Here is a 24623-nt window from a genome sequence, read left to right as displayed (position 1 = left end):
AAGAAAAAAAAAAGAAAAAAAAAAAAAAAACAGATAGCAGCCGATAAGACAGCTAATGTCTAGCAGGCCGCAGATGGGCGCCCAGGCAACGTCGCGACGGAGGAGCCAGCCGGATAACTCCTTCGGGTAGATAAAGTCGGCAGTCCAGCCGTGAAGGCCCGGTGGGGCTCCGCGTAGGCAGCAAAACGGGTCCGGATAGGTGACCGCAGCCCAGGAGTGATTGATGGAACTCCTCAGCTGGCTAGCTCCGGAACGACTGATGTTTGCTCCGGAATCGACGAAAGCTTTAACTAGCTTCTGATTAGCTTCTGGATTAGCTTCTGGCTAGCTCCTGGCTAGCTTCTGGCTTGCTTCTGACCTAGCTTCTGGATTAGCTTCTGGATTAGCTTCTGGCTAGTTTCTGGCTAGCTTCTTGGAGTTTCTGGCTAGCTTCTTGGAGGATTACAGATTTGAGGTAAATAATACTTTTTTATAAATATAAATTGGTGAGGCGGGTTGCAGGAGAGTGTTTTGAAGATGAGTTTATGGAAAATAAAAATAAAAAATGTATAAAAAATGTATGAAAAAAGTAAATATATATATATATACGGGACACGACAAGACGAGGACAAAAGACGTCTGAACTGCTATGCCATCTTGGTATATAGTCATCATCTACTACAAATAGTCAGCTAGCTCTGGGTTTCTTAAACAATGGGTTGGGACCCAAAGTGGGCCCTGGGCATGTTAGAGGCCAGTAATGAGAATACATCTAACTATATTGGCGATTTGGAAAAAGTCACAAAAACAGCTTGCGCTCTTTTCCTTTCCTCACGCTCTTCTCTTATCAAGTGATAAGGCTCTCACTATTCTCAATTTAATCTTGTCTTTACTAAGATTTCAAATAGGCTATTATCAAATGGGCAGGAGCAAGGGCAGGGGGTGAAAAAAATACATTTCCTCCTTATGTACTCGAATGGTGAATGGAGGCTGCGCTTTCCCACAGTGTCAATCATACTGGGTAGACTACTCAGGTTTTACATCAGAGAAAGGTGCTTAACATTAGCAGCTGAAAAATAAACATAGCAGCAGTAGAAAGCGGTGATCCTCCTCTTTTTAGGGGTAACCATCATATTCTGTAGCTAAAAGGTAATGTGGCAGCCTATTAATTATGAAAATAAAAAAAATGCCTTATTACTAGGCTATTCAAAATCAAATACAAATACACCATAATTGTAGGCTAACTATACTCTATAAGCAACCCAATCAATGAGCCAACAGCATCGCCTAGGCCTATACGTTCTCTCCCAGACTCATGGATATAAGGTTTGGAGTGTAGCACAAGGTAACCAGTCCATCCGATACTCATAATAACACAGTCCACACTCAAAGTAGATTACTAGAATTTGTTTAATTTTGGAGTAGACCAATTATGTACCAAAGACATCTAAAATATGTTTAAAAATATATATAATTTACAAAAAATTCTGTCCGTGTGTAATATGTGGTAGGCTATTAGGCTGTGTGTTGTACATGCGACATCTTAAAAGTGTTGAAATGATCATCACCCTAGAAAGCGCTGTCAATTTCCTTGTGTTAACCCTTGCAAAGCTGCTGGCCCAGATGGCATTCATAGCCGCGTCATCAGAGCACGCGCAGACCAGCTGGCTGTTGTGTTTACGGACATATTCAATCACTCCCTATCCCAGTCTGCTGTCCCCACAAGCTTCAAGAAGGCCACCATTGTTCCTGTACCCAAGGCGGCAAAGGTAACTGAACTAAACTATCGCCCCATTGCACTCACTTCTGTCATCATGAAGTGCTTTGCGAGACTAGTCCAGGATCATATCATCTCCACCTTACCTGCCACCCTAGACCCACTTCAGTTTGCATACCGCCCCAACAGGTCCACAGGCGATGCAATCGCCATCCCACTGCCCAATCCCATCTGGACTCGAGGTATAAATATGTATGTAAGAATGCTGTTCATTGACTACAGCTCAGCATTCAACACCATAGTACCTTCCAAGCTCATCATTAAGTTTGAAACCCTGGGTCTCGACCCAGCCCTGTGCAATTAGGTCCAGGACTTTCTGACGGCCGCCCCCAGGTGGTGAAGGTAGGAAACAACATCTTCACTCCGCTGATCCTCAACACTAGGGCCCCACAAAAATGTGCGTGCTCAGCCCCTTCCTGTACTCCCTGTTCACCCATGACTGCACGGCCATTCACGCCTCTAACTCAATCATCAAGTTTGCAGACGACACAACAGTAGTGGGCTTGATTACCAACAATGAGGAGACAGCCTACAGGGAGGAGGTGAGGGCAAACAACCTCTCACTCAACGTCAACGAAACAAAGGAGATGATCATGTACTTCAGGAAACCACAGCGGGAGCACCTCCCTATCTACATCGACGAGACAGCAGTGGGAAGGTGGAAAGTTTTAAGACAAATGATCCACCCACACAGACAGGGTGGTGAAGAAGGCGCAACAGCACCTCTTCAACTTCAGGATGGCTGAAGAAATGTGGCTTGTCACCTAAAACCCCGACAAACTTTTACAGATGCACAATTGAGAGCATCCTGTTGGGCCGTAGCCCTAGTGTTTACACATTTGTCTCTGTATGTTTGTGTGGGCGTATGTTTCCACATGTGTGTGTGTGTGTGTGTGTATCTAGGTTTCCCCTCCTGTTGTACTTACATTAGCACTCAGCTGTGTTGTCAGGGCCGAGACTTTTTCCTGGGAGGCATCCAGCTCTCGACGCAGCTTACGGATCTAAATATAAAACACGCATCAAAAACACACATCATCACCAAAACACACAACGGGCTGAGAAGGTTTGACAGGCTGAGAAGGTTGTGTAGGTGTGACAATACAAGGGAAAGCTCCCTGATCTATTCTCTGATAGAAAGGGGTTAGGGAAAGGAAGCATCGTGTCATGGCTTCATAAAGGAGCACACAGGTGTCTGGAACCAGGGCTTATTGTCACATGGTCACCCACAACACAGACATGTGTAACTAGACACAATACTGAATACGCCCCCATGTTCCAACATGTCATATGAATACAGAGACAAGAATAAGAGAAAGAGAGAGAGAATGAGACCGAGAGAGACAGAGAGAGAGAGAGAGGTAGATAAAGCAACAAGAAAGACGGAACGAAGAAAGGGGGAAAGAGTGCACTTCTTTACAAAGAAGGTGAAAGGGAGTTCAAGTCTTACCTCTGACTGGGATTTCTCTTCAGTCTGTGAAGACAAAATGAGAGAATGATTAGATGATCTATGGATCGAAAGGAAGAAAGCAGTATTATTCAAGCCAGGCCTGAAAGGGAGGGAGGGTTGAAAGTTGATATACTTCTATAGCACCTGGGGGTAACAGACTACACCAGCCCAGCATGGCTCCAGAACACTGTCTCCAGGCTCTCTCGTTCAAACTCCCGGATGATTTATAAGTTACAGAAACATGGTGATTATAGATGTCTGGTGTAATGGGTCTGGAAAGCAGAGATGTATGCTCCTGGAGGCGTTTTAGAGAGCGTTGGTGGGAGGAGGCAGAGTGTGTCTTTCTGCTGAGAGGCATTGTCTCCCTACACGCCACTCTGAACAATGGTAACACAGGAGAAACCACAAACGCGCAAGCAGACATATATGGCCTCATGCCCACACACACTTGCACGCATACAGTATATACTGTGTACATACACAAAGGCATGCATGCATGTAAACCCCATACACACAGACCAACCCAACACACAATACCCAACACCTTTACAGGTACGTCTCCACACGGAGTGACAGTCTACATTTTCAAACCAAAACACCATTCAACCCTATTCTGTTCCTACATATCTCTGTATTGTCTACCTGTGATTTGCTGTGCAGTGTGTGGGCGGTTGCTAGGTAGGCCCTGATGTCAACCAAAATAAGGGAACCTGTAGTGGCCGTGTTACTGTGACATAACAAACTTCAAATAATAATGTTTTTTTCACCCCCTGGTCCCGCCTGTCTGTCTGGCGCTGTAATGTGTTAAGAGTTGCTCTGACAGGTTTGCTTGTCCTGACAAGTCACCAGAACGTCCTAATCAGTCACCAGAACGTCCTGACCAGTCACCAGAACGTCCTGAACAGTCACCAGAACGTCCTGACCAGTCACCAGAACGTCCTGACCAGTCACCAGAACATCCTGACCAGTCACCAGAACATCCTGACCAGTCACCAGAACATCCTGACAAGTCACCAGAACGTCCTGACCAGTCACCAGAACGTCCTGACCAGTCACCAGAACGTCCTGACAAGTCACCAGAACGTCCTAACCAGTCACCAGAACGTCCTGACCAGTCACCAGAACGTCCTGACCAGTCACCAGAACGTCCTGACCAGTCACCAAAAACGTCCTGACCAGTCACCAGAACATCCTGACCAGTCACCAGAACATCCTGACCAGTCACCAGAATGTCCTGACAAGTCACCAGAACGTCCTGACCAGTCACCAGTCACCAGAACGTCCTGACCAGTCACCAGAATGTCCTGACAAGTCACCAGAACGTCCTGACCAGTCACCAGAACGTCCTGACAAGTCACCAGAACGTCCTGACAAGTCACCAGAACGTCCTGACAAGTCACCAGAACGTCCTGACCAGTCACCAGAACGTCCTGACAAGTCACCAGAACGTCCTGACCAGTCACCAGAATGTCCTGACAGGTCACCAGAACGTCCTGACAAGGAAGGAAAACAAGAACACACATTTTTCATGTCCTGAATTTGTTAAAACGCTATTTTAGGCTTAAAGGTTAGGTTTAGTGTTAAGGTTAGGGGTTAAGGTTAGATTAAGGGTTAGGGGTTAGTGAAAATACGCATTTAGTTATTGGAAAAAGGTCCAGACAATTCATAAAAAAAAAAAAGCTGTGTGTGTATGTGTACATGCGCTTTGTTCCACTCTCACGCAAGTGTGAGGGGGCGGTGACAAAGTACAGCCTGTCAACACAGCGTCTACACACACAAACAGAGCTGTCGTTCACAGTTGCTTCCTAGACACGGACCTAAGTTCAGTTCAGCAAGGTTGGGGGATGAAGCGATAAATCGGAGGCATAGCCAAACAATCTAAGACACACAAACAGACCTCTCTCTCATATTCATCACAGACAAAACAAAACTGACAGGAAAAAAATGATCTTTCTCTCGCTGTGACCCCAAGTCAATAGCAGTCGATCAAAAAAAAACACATGACGGCGCTACAATTGCTAAAGAATCCCCTACCCAATCTGTCTGAATCTGGAACATCCTCCTCTCCTCTTCCTCCATCCCACCCCTACCGTGCGTACGTCCCAATCTGGAACATCCTCCTCTCCTCTTCCTCCATCCCACCCCTACCGTGCGTACGTCCCAATCTGTCTCAATCTGGAACATCCTCCTCTCCTCTTCCTCCATCCCACCCCTACCGTGTGTACGTCCCAATCTGTCCCAATCTGGAACATCCTCCTCTCCTCTTCCTCCATCCCACCCCTACCGTTCGTACATCCCAATCTGTCTCAATCTGGAACATCCTCCTCTCCTCTTCCTCCATCCCACCCCTACCGTGTGTACGTCCCAATCTGTCTGAATCTGGAACATCCTCCTCTCCTCTTCCTCCATCCCACCCCTACCGTGCGTACGTCCCAATCTGGAACATCCTCCTCTCCTCTTCCTCCATCCCACCCCTACCGTGCGTACGTCCCAATCTGTCTCAATCTGGAACATCCTCCTCTCCTCTTCCTCCATCCCACCCCTACCGTTCGTACGTCCCAATCTGTCTCAATCTGGAACATCCTCCTCTCCTCTTCCTCCATCCCACCCCTACCGTGTGTACGTCCCAATCTGTCTGAATCTGGAACATCCTCCTCTCCTCTTCCTCCATCCCACCCCTACCGTGTGTACGTCCCAATCTGTCTGAATCTGGAACATCCTCCTCTCCTCTTCCTCCATCCCTCCCCTACCGTTCGTACGTCCCAATCTGTCTGAATCTGGAACATCCTCCTCTCCTCTCCCTCCATCCCACCCCTACCGTTCGTACGTCCCAATCTGTCTGAATCTGGAACATCCTCCTCTCCTCTTCCTCCATCCCACCCCTACCGTGCGTACGTCCCAATCTGTCTGAATCTGGAACATCCTTCTCTCCTCTCCCTCCATCCCACCCCTACCGTGCGTACGTCCCAATCTGTCTGAATCTGGAACATCCTCCTCTCCTCTCCCTCCATCCCACCCCTACCGTGCGTACGTCCCAATCTGTCTGAATCTGGAACATCCTCCTCTCCTCTTCCTCTATCCCACCCCTACCGTGCGTACGTCCCAATCTGTCTGAATCTGGAACATCCTCCTCTCCTCTTCCTCCATCCCACCCCTACCGTGCGTACGTCCCAATCTGTCTCAATCTGGAACATCCTCCTCTCCTCTTCCTCCATCCCATCCCTACCGTTCGTACGTCCCAAGCTGTGACCGCTCCTGTCATGGTTAAAGCGGTCATCATCTTGGTAGCTTCTGTAACTCCTAATCTTCTTTTCTCTTTTCCCCTCCTTTGGTAAATCTCTCTCTCTCTGTCTCCTGAGTGATCTGTCACAGATCTGCTCTGCAGTTTCAACTCGTCTGAGAGCTCAGTCGCTCGACTTCTTCTTTCTTTCTCTCCTTTCTTTCTCACTCACTCTTTCTACAACACAAACCCTGCCCCGACACCTGCTTCGGGGAGTGTACCTGGCGATGGGGAGGGGCCACCTTAATAGGATAAAAACTTTTTACTGATTGGCTGGGCTGTGTGTGGGCGTGACTGGCCCCGGATCTGAGTAAGAGCAGCCACGCCTCTATCTCAGGTAAAGGACAAAAGTTGCCCCTAAGCACAGATCTAGGATCAACTTACCGTAGCCTAAATCCTAACATTTACAGTAGGAAGAGAAACACAAAACTGACATTAGATCAGTGTCAAGCAGAAACTCTATCCAACTCCTCTGTCTCATTTCAAAGGACTCTGGCGACTTTCTACCTTAAACAACTGATTTAAGATGAGCTTTCTGAACAGCAACATAAATGCATTAGACCAACCTGGCCTGGTTAGTGAGTTGGGGTCTTTATATGAGGCATTCATGTGATATTAAAACATTGACTACGACAACTCCTGAACAAACATACACGGTACATATAGAGCAAAACAGTAAACTAGCGGAACAGTGACAGCTTTACCATTTGGGCGTTAGGAGCGATATTTAAATCTAAATGAAAATTTGTTCGGACTCACCGTAGAGTAGATAGAGGAGGTACTGGAGACCAGAGACAGGGAGGAGCCGTGAACTGCAGAGACAAAGCCACAGGACAAAAGAGGGACGAGGCCTCAGTACTGTACACAACACACACTACATAAAAGTGCTGTAGTAAACACACACACGTCAGACACACTTGCACGCATGTTCGTGACCAAACGAGGGAAAAATACGAACGATCTCTAAATCTAGAAAAACTACCGCACGCCATAACACATTTGAGCCCTCTACAATCTCCCTAAGATGCAAATCCCTTCTTCCACCAACCACCTCGCTCCATCCACCAGTCACCCACCCATTATGCACCCCCTCTCACTTGTCCTGACTCGACCAGCCGCCACGGTGGTGAAAGTCCTAATAACAGCCCTATATAGAGACCGCTAACACACACGGCGGTATACTGTGTGTGTTAGTGTGTGTGCGCGTGTCTAGCCTCCACACAGTACTGTACACGGTTATGATGGGAGAGGGTGTTATCTTATTGACTAACGACTCCGTCTCTGATCTTAACACCAACGTCCAAGACACAATGCAGTAAGAGCGTGCCCTGCATATAACAGTGTTTGATTTTAATTCCGGTGGTTTCCTGTCTACAGGCTAGAAGGCTAGGATCAGATAGAGATGTCATAGAGGAGACCAGGAAGAAGGTCTACGCACAAGAGGTGTTTCCCCTCGATTATATTCCCGGGAGGGGCGCAAAAGGCCTATAAAAATAAGGCGGTGCCCCACCTACGTAATGGTAGGCAAACTGTCCTGAAAGCTTCATTCAGTTCCATTCAAAGAGACTTCCCCTTGAATCTGGCGATCTATGAAATGACTGACTTATCCTGTGTGTGTGTGAGGGCTGGTTAAACAATAGCTACATTTCTAGGTCAAGTGACACAGTGTGTAAGTGTAGTCGTCTCAACATAGGGCAACTTAAAGTGTGCTGCTATACATGTCCCAGACCACAATTAATAACACTAAAGTAACTTATCACCAGGAACATATGAACACACACACACACACACACACACATATGAACACATAGACATACACACACCCATCTAATCGGTAGACACACACACTCAACACACATACGCTTTCCTGCATGTCGTCATGTTTCTTGATGCAATTATTCTGGGTTTTTTAAACCCTGGAGGGAAGAATGGCATTGAGAAGAGAGGAGGAGGAGAAGAGAGAGAGAGAGAGAGAGAGAGAGAGAGAGAGAGAGAGAGAGAGAGAGAGAGAGAGAGAGAGAGAGGAAGGGCACAACAGAGTATAAAACAGTGGCACTGGAGGGCCTGTAGAGTAATGTTCTGCGGGAACGTGTGAGGATCACCTGGGTTCTTAATGAGGTCACACATACACTTTATCCAGAGGGCATTTACAACTCTGTTTAGGTGTCACTGGGTTCCCTGTTTCTTATTCTCTCTCTCCCCCTGTTCCAGTATAGTGGAGATTGTAGACTATAATAGCGCACAATAGAGTCTCATGCACCAAAGTATTTGTGTCTATACACACACACACACACACACACACACACACACACACACACACACACACACACACACACACACACACACACACACACACACACACACACACACACACACACACACACACACACACACACACACACACACACACACACACACACACACACACACACACACACACACACACACACACAGGAAAGAACAGCATGCAGACTAAATATTCCATGTCTGTAACTCCTGGCTTTAGATACTAACACACAGCTGTTCACTGAAGACAGACCTGATAGACTAAACACCCCCACAGCACATGCTTACCTCACACTGCTAAAGAGAGGGAGGCACACACACACACACACACACACACACGTGAGTGTGTTGCTGCTCGCATTGCTATACGATTCAACGCAGCTCTATTCAGTCAGGAGCCCAAAAACACTGACGCGTGAGTGTTTTGACTGTTTTCTTGTCTCGTCTCTCTCCAGGCTCTTCCTCAAGTTCTTCCTGAAGCGCAACCAGAACTGTCTGACGAACGCAGGGAACCCACGAGACATGAGATCCTTTCAGGTGGGAGATAGAGAACCGTTAAAACCTCATTTGACATCATTTCTTTAGACCAGGGCTCCCCAACCCTGTAGCTACCATCCACACTCACCGTGGTTGACACCACCACCTGGGAAGCACAGGGAGGGCCCTGTCCATCTAAGGACGGAAGACTTCACCATGAGTAATCATCTCTCTTCTCTTGTCGCTACCCTCCCTCCCTCTTCTCCCTGTACTCACCCTCCTCAAAGCCATCTCTGAAGGAACCAGAGCGGCTCATGGTGCGCGTCTTCTCGTCCAATGACACGCAGGAGTTCCTCAGGCGGGTGTCGCCACAGGGGTCAAAGGTGATGTCCTGGTTGGTCAGAGTGTTGTTCCGGAGGCTGGCCAGGTTTATCTGAGCAGCTGTGGTGGGGCTACCCGCTGCAACGGACACAACTATACAGGTCAGCTTACACACACTCACACACACAGGTACAGTGGCTTGTAAAGGTGTTTATACTGTGGGTCGTACAGAGCTGTGCGAAGTTGAAGCGTGTCCCGGAGGGTGAGGTGAGGCTGGATCCAGGTGAGAAGGGGGAGTTACTGGTCGAGTCTTGCAGCCCGCCCTGCGAATGGGAGCGCAGCCAATCGCGCGCAGCCTCCTCATGACCTCGCAGCTGGGGCGATGGGGCATACCTGCAGTACCAAACACAAGAGGTTATAGGTTGGCGGGTAAAGGTTTTGTGAGTAGGGTGCAAACCGGTGCGGTTTTTACATCCTGATTTCATCTTTACCAGGCAGAACTTTGATTCGTCATATAGTGATTCGATTTTTACCAAGAGCAACTGATTATTATGTCCCGAGGAAAATGTCACATGATGTACAAGTACTTCTCTTCAACCGAGATCGACACAAATCAAGCGGACAGTCAACAGAAATCCAAAACGATGTCCAAAAGAAATCCAAAATGGTGCCCGAAATCAAAGTGTGTATGACGTGAAACCATGACAACTCCGCACGTACAGTAGTGACAGGTGACGTGCCTTTACACTGAAGCGCAACACAAAATTGTGCCAAGTGCAAAAAAAAGAATAACAACGACACCAGCATTGGTGTAGCTGAAGCTGTGAGAAAGAGAGAGAGAGAGAGAGAGAGAGAGAGGGAGGGTGCTAAGCATGGCAGACAGTGCTTGAGTGGTCATACAGTAGGTACCTGAGTCCCTTCCTGGGCAGAGTGTTTCTATCACTGTGTGGACCCCTGCGGGATCGGCAGAGAAAAACACTTCAGGGAGAGGAGAAGAAAGGAGGAGAGGAAAGGAGGAATACTATACTAATACTATTGCAATTGTAAAAAATATTTACAGTACCAGTCAAAAGTTTGGACATACATACTAATTTCAGGGTTTTTCTTTATTTGTACTATTTTCTACATTGTAGAATAATAGTGACGACATCAAATATCATCAAATAACACATGCAGTGACCAAAAAAAGTGTTAAAACAAATCAAAATATATTTTAGATTCTTCAAAGTATGGGATGGCGTATCGCTTCAGAACGCTGTGGTAGCCATGCTGGTTAACCACACATGCGGAGATCATCCGTTCACCTAGTCTGCGTCTCACAAAGCCACGGAGGTTACAACCAACCACTGGTCTAATGTCCATTGCTCGTGTTCCTTGGCCCAAGCAAGCCTCTTCTTCTTATTGGTGTCCTTTAGTAGTGGTTTCTTTGCAGCAATTCAAACACGAAGGCCTGATTCACGCAGTCTCCTCTGAACAGTTGATGTTGAGATGTGTCTGTTACTTGAACTCTGAAGCATTTATTTGGGCTGCAATTTCTGAGGCTTGTATCTCTAATGAACTGATCCTCTGCAGCAGGGGTAACTCTGGGTCTTCCTTTCCTGTGGCGGTCCTCATGAGAGCCAGTATCATCATAGCCTTTGATGGTTTTTGCAACTGCACTTGACGAAACTTTCAAAGTTCTTGAAATGTTCCATATTGACTGACCTTCATGTCTTAAAGTAATGATTATTTGAGGTGATCTTGCCATAATATGGACTTGGTCTTTTACCAAATAGGGCTATCTTCTGTATACCACCCCTATTATGTCACAACAGAACTGATTGGCTCAAACACATTCAGGAAAGAAATTCCACAAATTAACTTTTAACACCACTGTTAATTGAAATGCATTCCAGGTGACTACTTCATGAAGCTGGTTGAGAGAATGCCAAGAGTGTGCAAAGCTGTCATCTCATCAAGGCTAAGGTGGTTACTTTGAAGAAGTTCTAATATAAAATAGATTTTGATTTGTTTAACACTTTTTTGGTTACTACATGATTCCATATGTGTTACTTCATAGTTTTGATGTCTTCACTATTACTCTACACTGTAGAACATAGTAAAAATAAATAATAACTCTGGAATGAGTAGGTGTGTCCAAACTTTTGACTGGTACTGTATATGCTATCGCTTTTCTGAAAAATATATTTTGTGACACATCTTAGTGTTGTATCATGTCATAGCAGTGATTGGTGTTTTTAAATATCAAGCTCCAAGTCTAAGTTTTGCCACAAGATGGCAGCATATAAACAGCGATGGGGGACTGAGAGCCTGTAACACACACACACACACACACACACACACACACACACACACACACACACACACACACACACACACACACACACACACACACACACACACACACACACACACACACACACACACACACACACACACACACACACACACACACACACACACACTTTTACCTTTCCTGTTTCCGAGGTAAGGTGTTTCGGTTGAATTTAGGGCTAGCGGAGGGGGAGGACAGGGGGCTGATAGGAAGGGGGAGGGGGGCACAACAGACAAAGAGAGAAAGAACATTAGACAGAAAAGAGAGGGAGAAGAATCCTCTGAAGGAGAGAGCCGCATTGAGTCCAACCGTTGCCACAAGCGAAAATCACCACCACCTGCTCGCCAATGAATTTCCTCTACTGGTCTAGTAAGTAAAGATAATGCGCTGTGTCAGAGAAGGTAACACCAGAATAGATCTGAAATGACATCGCATGACGGCATACCTTCAACAATGCTTTCCATGGAGATGCTTGGACAGTATCTCTGGTGGTAATGTACGCAGGGATGTTTCATAACGACACACTGAACAAACACAATATGACAGTGCATGCCATGGCAACAGCTGACAGGCTCCTTGTTTTTCTGTCCATATAAAGATATGATGACCAAGATCAGAGCAGATTCCCCCAACATCCCACTCTTACCACTCTTACCACTCAAACCCTCCCTCCCTCCCCTCCCTTCCCTCCTTCCTTCCACCCCACCTGTCCTCACCTCTCAGACATGCCCGTCTTGATGCTGCTGGTCCTGCCCAGAGCCGAGAGCGTGTCCTCCCTGCTGTCCCTTCCTCTCTCCCTACCTCCCTCCCTCCCTCCACCCACCCCACCTGTCCTCACCTCTCAGACATGCCCGTCTTGATGCTGCTGGTCCTGCCCAGAGCTGAGAGGGTGTCCTCCCTGCTGTCCCTTCCTCCATGCCCAGCGCTGCTCACGCTCATGTCGATGGACTCGCTGCTGGTGTGCATGCTGCTGACCGAGGGGTAGCCCAGGCTTCCCGCCCCGCCACCGTGCCCGCTGTGCCCACCCAGGGTACCCTCCCTGCTCTGGGCAGAGGAGCCAGTGCTCATGGTGGTGCCCCAGGTCAGGCTGTTGGAGGGCCCTGTGGAGGAGTAGACAGAGCCGGGGCTGGACGCACTCTGGGGGGGGGGGACACAGGAGGAATTCTGGATTCATCGAGGGATTTTCATATGTTACATTTAATGGTTACGCTTCCACTCCCCAAGGTCAAATCCTGTCTGCTGTCTTCTTACAGTGTTATTCATGTCGCGATCTGCTGTTGCTAGTTACACGGTTGCTTGCTATCACAGCCAACTATTGTATCACAGGGCTACCTATCGTGATCGGCGCTGGTAGCTAAATTTGGCTATTTTCTTTGTGCCAGTATAAACTCTGTTCATGGACACCGATGCTTATCAAGAGGCCACAAAAATATTGCCTGCTCATGTAATTTGGTTTGGCTCGTCTGCCTATCTCACCTGTTCGCTACCCAGCGTGTTATGGCCCGTGCTCAGGTTTCGTCCTCCGTACAGGGGGCTGCTGCCCTCACTCTCCCCCCCTACACCCCCAGGGGAGTCCAGAGCGGCATGGGTAGCGTGAGGGTTGGAGATCACCGTTGAGTTCTTCATGTTCTCTGCTGTGGTGACCGGAACCTGCTTACTGGACTTACCACCAAACAACCTGATGGAGAAGGAGAAAAGAAGGAGAAAGTTGAAAAGGAGAACTTGTAAAAAATAGTATCTTAAATTATCACACAGTACCCTCACACCAAAAAAAACTTTTGTGGACGAACACTCACGCTTCATTCTTCCCTCTTACTAGCTCTGACTTGGCTGATAGCTACTTTATTAAGGAACATTTGTGAACTCGGCTATTTCAGCCACACCCGTTGCTGACTGGTGTATAAAATTGACCACACAGCCATGCAATCTCCATAGACAAATATTGGCAGTACAATGGCCTTACTGAAGAGCTCAGTGACGTTCAACGTAGCACCGTCATAGGATGCCACCTTTCCAACAAGTCAGTTCCTCACATTTCTGCCCTGCTCGAGCTTCCCCATTCAACTGTAAGTGCTGTTATTGTGAAGTGGAAACGGTTTGGAGAAACAATGGCACAGCCGCAAAGTTTAAGGCCACACAAGCTCACAGAATGGGACCGCCGAGGGCTGAATGAAGTTTAAAAAAGAATTGCCTGTCCTCGGTTGCAACACTCAGTACCGAGTTCCAAACTGCCTCTGGAAGCAACATCAGCACAAGAACTGTGCGTTGGGAGCTTCATAAAATATGTTTTCCATGGCTGAGCAGCAGCACACAAGCCTAAGATCATGTGCAAAGCCAAGCGTCAGCTGGAGTGTTGTAAAGCTTGCCGCCATTGGGGCCATTGTCATGCTGACATAGGAAAGATCCTTCCCCAAACTGTTGCGATAAGTTGGAAGCACAAAATTGTGCCTAGAATGTCATTGAATGCTAAGGTGCTTAGCCCAAACCATGAAAAACAGCCCCAGACCATTATTCCTCCTCCACCAAACTTTACAGTTGGCACTATGCATTGGAGCAGTGGAAGTGCGTTCTCTGGAGTGATGAGTCTGGGTTCGGCGTATACCAGGAGAACGCTACCTGCCCCAATGCATAGTGCCAACTGTAACACTTGGTGGAGGAGGAATAATGGTCTGTTTTTCATTGTTCGGGCCAGGCACCTTAGTCCCAGTGAAGGGAAATCTTAACACTACAGCATACACTGACATTGTAGGTGATTCTGTGGTTCCAACTTTGTGGCAAAAGTTTGGGGAAGTCCCTTCCCTGTTTCAGTATGACAATGCCCCCGTGCACAAAGCGAGGTCCATACAGAAATGGTTTGTCGAGATTGGTGTGGAAGAACTTGACTGGCCTGCACAGAGCCCTGACCTCAACCCCATCGAATACCTTCGGGATGAATTGGAATGCCGACTGCGAGCCAGGCCAAATCGCCCAACATCAGTGCCCGACCTCACTAATGCTCTTGTGGCTGAATGGAAGCAAGTCCTCGCAGTAATGTTCCAACATCTAGCGGAAAGCCTTCTCAGAAGAGTGGAGGCTGTTATAGCAGCAAAGGGGGGACCAATTCCCTATTAATGCCCATGATTATGGAATGGCTAGGTTATCCAACCTGGCCATTTTAAGATGAACACACTAACTGTAAATCGCACTGGATAAGAGCGTCTGCTAAATGACTGAAATGTAAATGTAAAAAAATGTAGGTAGACAGACACACACAGAGAGAGAGAGAGAGAGACACGAAACATGTAGAGTATTGTAGACGCATTTCTGTTTTAAAGTCATTTCTAGTAACCGCCCCTATTTCACACAATTGAGTAAAGGCTTGGGGGATTATATCTGAGTAACGTTTGAAGCATCACGTTAGCATATTCCCCCTTGCCTTAAGCCAAAAGACAGTGGCTCCGTCCCAAATGGCTCCCTAATCCTCATTTAGCGCACCACATTTGTTGCGGGTTCCCATTTGGGACGTGACCAGAGCGCGTTGGCGGTTAAGACGACGGTAGGCAGGGTGATAATATAGAGCCGGGTCTTCAAAGCCTTATTACCCAGAGAGATTAATGAGCCAGCCCAGCAGTGGTGAGGTAAGACTCTGCTCGTGTTACTGTGCACATACAAAGACTTGGCACTATGAAAAAGTGTGGGCTTTAGACCTGGCTGCTGAACAGAAATGCTGAAGGGTTCGTTTTCATACGGTGGACTGATGTGACCTTTGTGTATGGATGTGAATGAGTGTGTATGTGCGTGCGTGTGGCATCACACTAGGAATAGGTTTCAGACACTGTACTGTCAATGGGTGTCATTAATGACCACGTTTAAGTGTGAGTGACATTATATATCTCAGTATGTGAGTGTGTGTGTGAGTCTGTTCACCTGCGCAGTGTGGGTGAGGCAACCTGCTGTCTCCCTGTGAGAGGTACGGTGGAAGCCCCTCCCCTCAGGTTGTCCACGCCCTCTGACACGCCCTTCTCTCGATCCGTCTGATTGGCTGGCGAGACCCCAGTCCCACTTCCATTCATTTTCCCAGTGTTTCCCATGTCTCTGCTTTTACTGTGAGTGGTAACGGAAAGCACAGCTGCTTCGATGCTGCTGGTCGACGACCGGTTTCCGTTACGCGCGGCGGCACCGGACCGGCTGGGTCTTGGGAGGCTCCGGTACTGCAGTGTGGAGCGGGTGCTCACCTGGAGGTACCCGTCGTCATGGTGACCTAGACCGGACCCCACATCTTGACCTCCGACCTTTATCCCAACGGCTAAGGATCTTGTCCCGGACTTGGGCATCTTCCCAAGAGTAGCTGACCCGCTCGTGATGGTGGCGCCACTGGTGGTAACCATAGTAACCATCCCGGAACTCTGCTTCTTGAAGCCAAATGTGCTGGTGGGGGTGCGGGAGGTCAGTGTGTGAGACTGGGAGTGGGGTTCGGACAGGGCGTGTGTGAGGGCGTGTGTGTGGGACGTGCGGGCGGAGGCAGCAGCGGAGGTGGAAGAGGGTGTGTTTCTCTTGGCCTCGTCGTCACTGCTGCGCCCGGCGTCGGAGGGCGAGCGGCGGAGGCCGTTGGAGCGAGGGGAGAGGCGGCCCTTCTCGGACACCTTGACGTCGTCTGTTTTGCCTACGGGTACACAGGACGGGACACACAGCAGGGGTTTAGGTCAGAGGAGAGTTTGTCATAGTTGTGGTGTTTGAGAAGGTTAACGGCTCAAGATTCAGACAACACACGAGAGAAGACGACACAGACACACTCACAGAGGGCGAGAGAGAGAGACGCACATAGAAGAGAGGGAGACATACAGTATTGCACTGTATCTGTGTATACACGAGACAATTACAACAAAACACTGCCAGGACAGAAAACGCCTATTACCTGCACTGTGGGTCTTCATCACAGCGGACCCTGATGTTCCAGTAGCTTTAGTCCTGGGGCTGGTCACCCCCACCTGAGCACTCATGCCCCCCTTCCAGGACCCTGTGTGTGTCATTGAGGGAGTCCTCCGCCCCGAGCCCACCTTATCCGACTCGTCGGACACGTCCGAGGGGTTCCGGCGGGCCCACTTGGAGCCCTGGTCCATCCTGCTGACCTCACTGTCCGACAACCCGTCTGACCTCTTGACCTCGTCACCTGACCAGGCGGGGTTCAGGGTGGTGGAGGCCGAGTGCTTCTCAGCATCCGTTACAGGCTGGTGGAGGGGGGGGGGGGGGGCACACAGAGGATGAGAGAAGAGTGATCTATTTTATGGTGCTCCGGTATATATGGGAATAAACGGCTAAATCGGGCTGAAGTTAGTAACCTCCACATGTGCCTATAGGGCTGTGATGATAGTGGTATGAGAGTATACTGACTGTGGCCGACCATATGCGACGCACTACTCAGCCTACGATAACCTCCACACTATGTGGATCCAACACGGAGGCAGTTTCCACGGAAAGAGACTATGTTCATCTCGGTGTCCGGCTCAAAGGTCAACTACTATTGGGAGAGTGCAGCCTCAGTTATCCTACATCAAATAACCAGTATATTAAATGAGTGTTATTGTATAGCGTAGGGTGCGTTATCCACACACCCAACCCCTTTCCCAAAGCCACCCAAAAACGAGCTGAGGGTAGAATCACCGCTCAGACAGTTGGTCTAAAGGTGGCTTCTTAAAATGGGTATTTAATGACTTGAGGCCAGTTCAAACAGCGGGAGTGTGAGACTGTACTTGAGAGTTTATCTGTGTGTGTCCGTTTAGAGCCTGGAGCTGTATTCGTGTGTGTATGTGTGTGCGCTTGTGTGTGTGTGTGTGAGTGTGTGCACTTGTGTGTGTGAGTGCATGCACTTGTGTGTGTGTGTGTGAGTGCATGCTTGTGTGTGTGTGTGTGTGTGTGTGCGCGCGCGGGTGCCGTTCGCTCATATTGTGTGCTTGTGTCTAGCCTCCACACCAACCTGTCCGTTGAGGGCCTTGCGCTGTGCGGCCGGTGTGTTGGCGTAGGAGCTGATGGAGGAGCTGGTGTTGATGTCATCCGTGTCGACGGTGTCACTGACGCCACTGCTCACTGAGCTGCTGTCATCCCAGCTGGGAGAGAAAGGAAAGGAGAAACAGATTAAATTAAAGGTTGAATTAAACAGCACCATTTTAACCAGGGTAAAGAGAGGAGAGAGGAGAGGTGACAAGCCAGCCAAGACAAAAGAGAAGAGAGGCAAAGGGCTTCGTTTTAAGAAAGAAAACTGGTACAAAATGTGCCTTTAATAAACAGATACCTCATTAGTAAACGGAGTTGAACAAGGTTTCGTTGTGTGGTTGAATGGGCGCAACCGAAGAGGACTCTCCAATTAAATCAGTGTTACATTTTCTACTTCAAAGCCTTTGTCTTATTTCCAGCCGAGGAATCGGCCGAATATTGTGAATATTTCACATTTCATTACCATTCCTCTATGAAGCGACAGATACGCTCGACCGGAGCTCTCCAACCCACTTCCCGGAGAGCTACAGTCCTGTACCTTTTCCCTCCAACCCTAATCTAGCACGCCTGCTTATGATAATCATCTGGTCGATAAGCTGAATCGGGTTAGATACTGGGGTTGGTGCCAAAACCAACAGGAGGGTAGCTCTCCGAGGAACAGGGTTGGAGAGCGCTGCTCGAGACGGACGATGACAATGTATCGCTCACTCTGGCTCGGAATAGGAATCCCCTGACAGTGTAGACGCCCTACTAGCCTGGCTAAAGCTCTGTGACCGTACAAGCTGGTGAACCCACGGAGATGGGAGGGATATTTTATGTGTGAGCGTAATTCCCGGGTGATAACACACAGTCGCTCTCTGCACCAGGGAGAAAAGCCCTGCTAAGAGGCAGGGTGAATGTACGACACGGCTCACAGTCGGGCAGCAGCATAGAGCCCCGAGCTGCCTGGAAATCTCAGTCTCACACACACACACACACACTGACTCGAGGCTGTCCATCAACACACACAGAGGAGGAGACTAACCTTGAACAGGAAGGTTCTACAACACACACACACACTAGTCTTTAACCCCACTTTGAACAATTATACAGGCTGTGTTTGTCTATCCCCAACCCTGAAGCGGGGTAGGGGGCGGGATGGTCGCCCGGGAGACTAGAGTTTGTGTGTGTGTGTGGGGGGGGGGCAGCAAGAGAGACTAGAGTGATCTCTAGGGAGACTATGGATGAGACAGGACCACAGGGAGGGAGAAAGAGTTAAAAGCTGCCTTGACAACTATTCAAGACCATGCACAAGCATGCGTCCCCCCCCCCCCCCCCCACACACACACACACACACACACACACACACACACACACACACACACACACACACACACACACACACACACACACACACACACACACACACACACACACACACACACACACACACACACACACACACACACACAGCTGCTATTGTCTCCTGGTGTTTAGATTAGTGTCATCCAGAGACAGATCCGTCACCTCTAATGCGACAGACACACGCAGCCCTGTCGCTACAGACACACACACTGAAACACATCAGCGTGTCCTCACTGACTGCAGACAGGATGATGTCATGAATCATACTTCAAACACACACACACACACAGCCCTTTACAACATACTGGGGGATCTTACATTAACAAACTATCATCATGCAGATCTGATATCTATCACAAGCACTGCAGTCTGTAGCTTAAGTGCCGAGGCTCGAACGCTTTGAAGTTGCCTTAAACCCACAGTATGTCTGTTCTTGACAGGACTGCAGACAGAGCGAACTGGTGAGAGATTTAGACTGACCACAGCCGTCTAAACATGTTCACACTGCCATATGTTCACACAGACCAAAGCCCCCCCCCCCCCCCCCCCCCACGCACAGAGACGGAGAGACAGAGAGAGAGCGAGAGAGAAACATCACAGACCAACTGAGAATCTAAGGTTCTTGTCCATATTTAAAATCTAGTATCCTTCTGAAGATGGCCCATTTTCAAAAGGAAAAAGAGCCAGCCATCACACACACTCTCTTACCTGGCCAGAGTTCCTGCGAGGCCGTGGGAACCTGGAGGGTGGGGGAGAATGCCGAGTCGGACAGAGAGCTTCATGAGTCCATACCGCTGAGTTACACACTGAGCTAGCCAACCTCTCTTTCTGCTTCTCTCACTCTATCCCTCTCCTTCTGCCTCTCCCTCTGCCAGTCTCACTCTCTCTTTGTGTCTGCCTCCTCCCTCCCACTCCGCCTTTATCCCATGCTCACTCTGGCCCTTTCTGTGTTTCTGACTGCGTCTTCTACACTCATCATCGCTCCCTCTTTTCTCTCTCCTGTTGCCTTACCTCCTCTTGCATATTCCCCTGTCTCTCTTTCTCCCTGGACTGAGTGAGGGAACTGTGAGAGAGAGAGAGAGTGTTCCCTCCTAGTGCATGTAACCTGACCTTCCCCAAGCCCGGTTAACCAGCTCACTGCCGCAGCCGAACCAGTAACGTCACGGCAACAATGACAAACTCTCCCAAATGTTTGTGTCGTCGTTGTAATTAAATGTAACCTTTATTTAACTAGGCAAGTCGGTGAAGAACCAATTCTTAATTACAATGACTGCCTACCGCTAACAGTGGGTTAACTGTCTTGTTCAGGGGCAGAACGACAGATTTGTTTTACCATGTCGGCTCAGGGATTCGATCCAGCAACCTTTCAAATCCTACGGAACCAAAATAAGTCATCCTCAAAAGACCCAACAGCAGTATGAAGCTACGGTATGGATCACAGCCACACAGACAGATTCGACCACACGCCCATTCAAAACATCATTCCTTACTATCATCAACTAAGACATTCCCAAATCCAACATTCCCGACTTCCCCATCCATGTCGGTGTGTGCGATCCCTGGAGTTCCCCGACAGATCCACCTGACAAACTGCCAGCCCATTACTAATTACAGATCAGCCCAGCAAACATGGCCCATAGCCTCCTACTGGCAGCACAAACTACCTATTAACTACCGCTCAGCCATTTAGAGCCCATCAGAAAGGACGGCGACACTGACCACAGCCACCCCCCACCCCCCCATTGAACTTAGGAAAGAGGAGCAGTCTAAAGCATGGAAACGCTAACAGCGAAACGTCAGAAAGTTAAGTTGTGTGTGTGGATCCACAATCAATTGACTTTTGCGTAGATTTCTGAGCAGGGAAATCTCTCTTCGTAAGACGGAGACCTTCACAGCTGTGTGGTGGCTTGTGGAAATGGAGTTAAATGGATTCATTTGAGCATTGGCCTTTAGGATGAGGTCAGGTGTACAGACAGACTATTCTCTTTTTAACCTCTTGATGCAATGGGGGCGCTATTTCATTTTTGGATAAAAAGACGTGCCCGTTTTAAGCGCAATATTTTGTCACAAAAAGATGCTCGACTATGCATATAATTGATGGCTTTGGAAAGAAAACATTCTGACGTTTCCAGAACTGCAAAGATATTGTCTGTGAGTGCCCCAGAACAGATGCTACAGGCAAAACCAAGATGAAACTTCAACCAGGAAATGAGCAGGATTTTTGAGGCTCTGTTTTTCATTGTCTCCTTATATGGCTGTGAATGCGCAAGGAATGAGCCTGCCCGATCTATCGTTTCCCCAAGGTGTCTGCAGCATTGTGACGTATTTGTAGGCATATCATTGGAAGATTGACCATAAGAGACTACATTTGCCAGGTGTCCGCCCGGTGTCCTCCGTCGAAATTGGTGGGTCATCTTCAACTGCACGTCTTTTTCCAAGCGATTCACCGGAGAAAGGAGACTACCACGAACGATATATCAATGAAGAGATATGTGAAAAACACATGGAGGACTGATTCTAAACAGCGTTTGCCGTGTTTCAGTCGATATTATGGAGTTAATTTGGAAAACAGTTCGCCGTTTTGATGACTGAATTTTCGTTTTTTTTTGGTACCCAAACGTGACGTACAAAACGGAGCGATTTTTCCTACACAAAGAATCTTTCAGGAAAAACTGAACATTTGCTATGTAACTGAGAGTCTCCTCATTGAAAACATCCGAAGTTCTTCAAAGGTAAATGATTTTATTTGAATCCTTTTCTGGTTTTTGTGCAAATATTGCCCGCTAAATGCTATGCTAAATGCTACGCTAGCTATCAATACTCTTACACAAATGCTTGTTTTGCTATGGTTCAAAAGCATATTTTGAAAATCTGAGACGACAGTGTTGTTAACAAAAGTCTAAGCTTGAGAGCAAATATATTTATTTCATTTCATTTGCGATTTTCATGAATAGTTAACGTTGCGTCATGCTAATGAGCTTGAGGCTATAAATAGAATCCCGGATCCGGGGATTGCTCGACGCAAGAAGTTAAAAGTATATGGTGAAAATAAAATGTAAAAAGAAAACAACACACTGCCTTTGTAAGCATCAGGCATGATGGTGATGATGACAGGCGGGAGTGAGTCCTGGGAGACTGCAACGCTAACATTCACAAGTCCTTTACAAGTCATTCACAAGTCCCTCGGCAAATTTCATTCGAAAGATTAGAAACGCTACGTAACAGAAGGAGAGCGAGATGGAGGGAAACAGTAGGAGGGAGGGAGAGATATGGAGAGAGACAGTAGGTGGAGAGAGAGATGGAGAGAGCCAGTAGGCAGAGAGAGAGATGGAGAGAGACAGTAGGTGGAGAGAGACAGTAGGTGGAGAGAGAGATGGAGAGAGACAGTAGGTGGAGAGAGACAGTAGGTGGAGAGAGAGATGGAGAGAGACAGTAGGCGGAGAGAGAGATGGAGAGAGACAGTAGGTGGATGGAGAGAGACAGTAGGTGGAGAGAGAGAGAGATATGGAGAGAGACAGTAGGTGAAGAGAGAGACTCTGCACGCAGAATTCTGCAAAAATATCCTCCGTGTACAACGTAGAACACCAAATAATGCATGCAGAGCAGAATTAGGCCGATACCCACTAATTATCAAAATCCAGAAAAGAGCTGTTAAATTCTATAACCACCTAAAAGGAAGCGATTCCCAAACCTTCCACAACAAAGCCATCACCTACAGAGAGATGAACCTGGAGAAGAGTCCCCTAAGCAAGCTGGTCCTGGGGCTCTGTTCACAAACACACCCTACAGAGCCCCATGACAGCAGCACAATTAGACCCAACCAAATCAGGAGAAAACAAAAAGATAATTACTTGACACATTGGAAAGAATTAACAAAAAAACAGAGCAAACTAGAATGCTATTTGGCCCTACACAGAGAGTACACAGCGGCAGAATACCTGACCACTGTGACTGACCCAAAATTAAGGAAAGCTTTGACTATGTACAGACTCAGCGAGCATAGCCTTGCTATTGAGAAAGGCCGCCGTAGGCAGACATGGCTCTCAAGAGAAGACAGGCTATGTGCTCACTGCCCACAAAATGAGGTGGAAACTGAGCTGCACTTCCTATCCTCCTGCCCAATGTATGACCATATTAGAGAGACATATTTCCCTCAGATTACACAGATCCACAAAGAATTCGAAAACAAATCCAATTTTGAAAAACTCCCATATCTACTGGGTGAAATTCCACAGTGTGCCATCAGAGCAGCAAGATTTGTGACCTGTTGCCACGAGAAAAGGGCAACCAGTGAAGAACACGCACCATTGTAAATACAACCCATATCTATGCTTATTTATTTTATCTTGTGTCCTTTACCATTTGTACATTGTAAAAACACTGTACATATATCTAATATGACATTTGTAATGTCTTCATTGTTTTGAAACTTCTGTAACTTCTGTTAATTTTTATTGTTTATTTCACATTATATATTATCTACCTTACTTGCTTTGGCAATGTTAACACATGTTACCCATGCCAATAAAGCCCCTTGAATTGAATTGAGAGAGATGGAGAGAGACAGTAGGCGGAGAGAGAGATGGAGAGAGACAGTAGGTGGGAGGGAGAGATATGGAGAGAGACAGTAGGTGGAGAGAGAGATGGAGAGACACAGTAGGTGGAGAGAGAGAGACAGTAGGTGGGAGGGAGAGAGATGGAGAGAGACAGTAGGCGGAGAGAGAGATGGAGAGAGACAGTAGGTGGATGTAGAGAGATGGAGAGAGACAGTAGGGGGAGAGAGAGAGATGGAGGGAAACAGTAGGGGAGAGAGAGGGATGGAGAGAGACAGTAGGGGGGAGAGAGAGATGGAGAGAGACAGTAGGGGATGGAGAGAGAGATGGAGAGAGAACGTAGGTCGGAGAGAGAGAGATGGAGAGAGACAGTAGGTGGGAGAGAGAGATGGAGAGAGACAGTAGGTGGATGTAGAGAGATGGAGAGAGACAGTAGGTGGAGAGAGAGAGATGGAGGGAAACAGTAGGGGAGAGAGAGAGATGGAGAGAGACAGTAGGGGAGAGAGAGAGATGGAGAGAGACAGTAGGCGGAGAGAGAGAGAGATGGAGAGAGACAGTAGGCGGAGAGAGACAGTAGGGGGAGAGAGAGAGATGGAGAGAGACAGTAGGGGAGAGAGAGAGATGGAGAGAGACAGTAGGCAAGGAGAGAGAGATGGAGAGAGACAGTAGGGGAGAGAGAGAGATGGAGAGAGACAGTAGGTGGAGAGAGAGAGAGATGGAGAGAGACAGTAGGGGGAGAGAGAGATGGAGAGAGACAGTAGGGGGGAGAGAGAGATGGAGAGAGACAGTAGGTAGGAGAGAGAGAGAGAGAGATAGAGAGACAGTAGGGGGAGAGAGAGAGATGGAGAGAGACA

The 24623-nt window shown here is 48.0% G+C and overlaps 1 protein-coding gene across 1 annotated transcript in view; it reads right to left on the bottom strand.

The window, feature by feature from the left end:
• The window catches only part of nav2a (neuron navigator 2a), a 118635-nt gene that overhangs the window by 15052 nt on the left and 78960 nt on the right, over window positions 1–24623 (bottom strand). Inside the window, 10 exon segments of the mRNA XM_064925154.1 lie at window positions 2683–2757; window positions 3204–3227; window positions 7243–7295; window positions 9523–9705; window positions 9797–9960; window positions 12741–13039; window positions 13379–13580; window positions 15809–16544; window positions 16797–17109; window positions 17856–17985. Coding sequence (XP_064781226.1) covers window positions 2683–2757; window positions 3204–3227; window positions 7243–7295; window positions 9523–9705; window positions 9797–9960; window positions 12741–13039; window positions 13379–13580; window positions 15809–16544; window positions 16797–17109; window positions 17856–17985 — 2179 coding nt within the window.

The sequence above is a fragment of the Oncorhynchus masou genome, chromosome 2, assembly GCF_036934945.1.
Source record: "Oncorhynchus masou masou isolate Uvic2021 chromosome 2, UVic_Omas_1.1, whole genome shotgun sequence".
In the NCBI taxonomy this organism is placed as follows: Eukaryota; Metazoa; Chordata; class Actinopteri; order Salmoniformes; family Salmonidae; genus Oncorhynchus; species Oncorhynchus masou.
The sequence above is the reverse complement of the archived record's forward strand: the minus strand, read 5'-3'. Positions and strand labels throughout refer to the sequence as shown.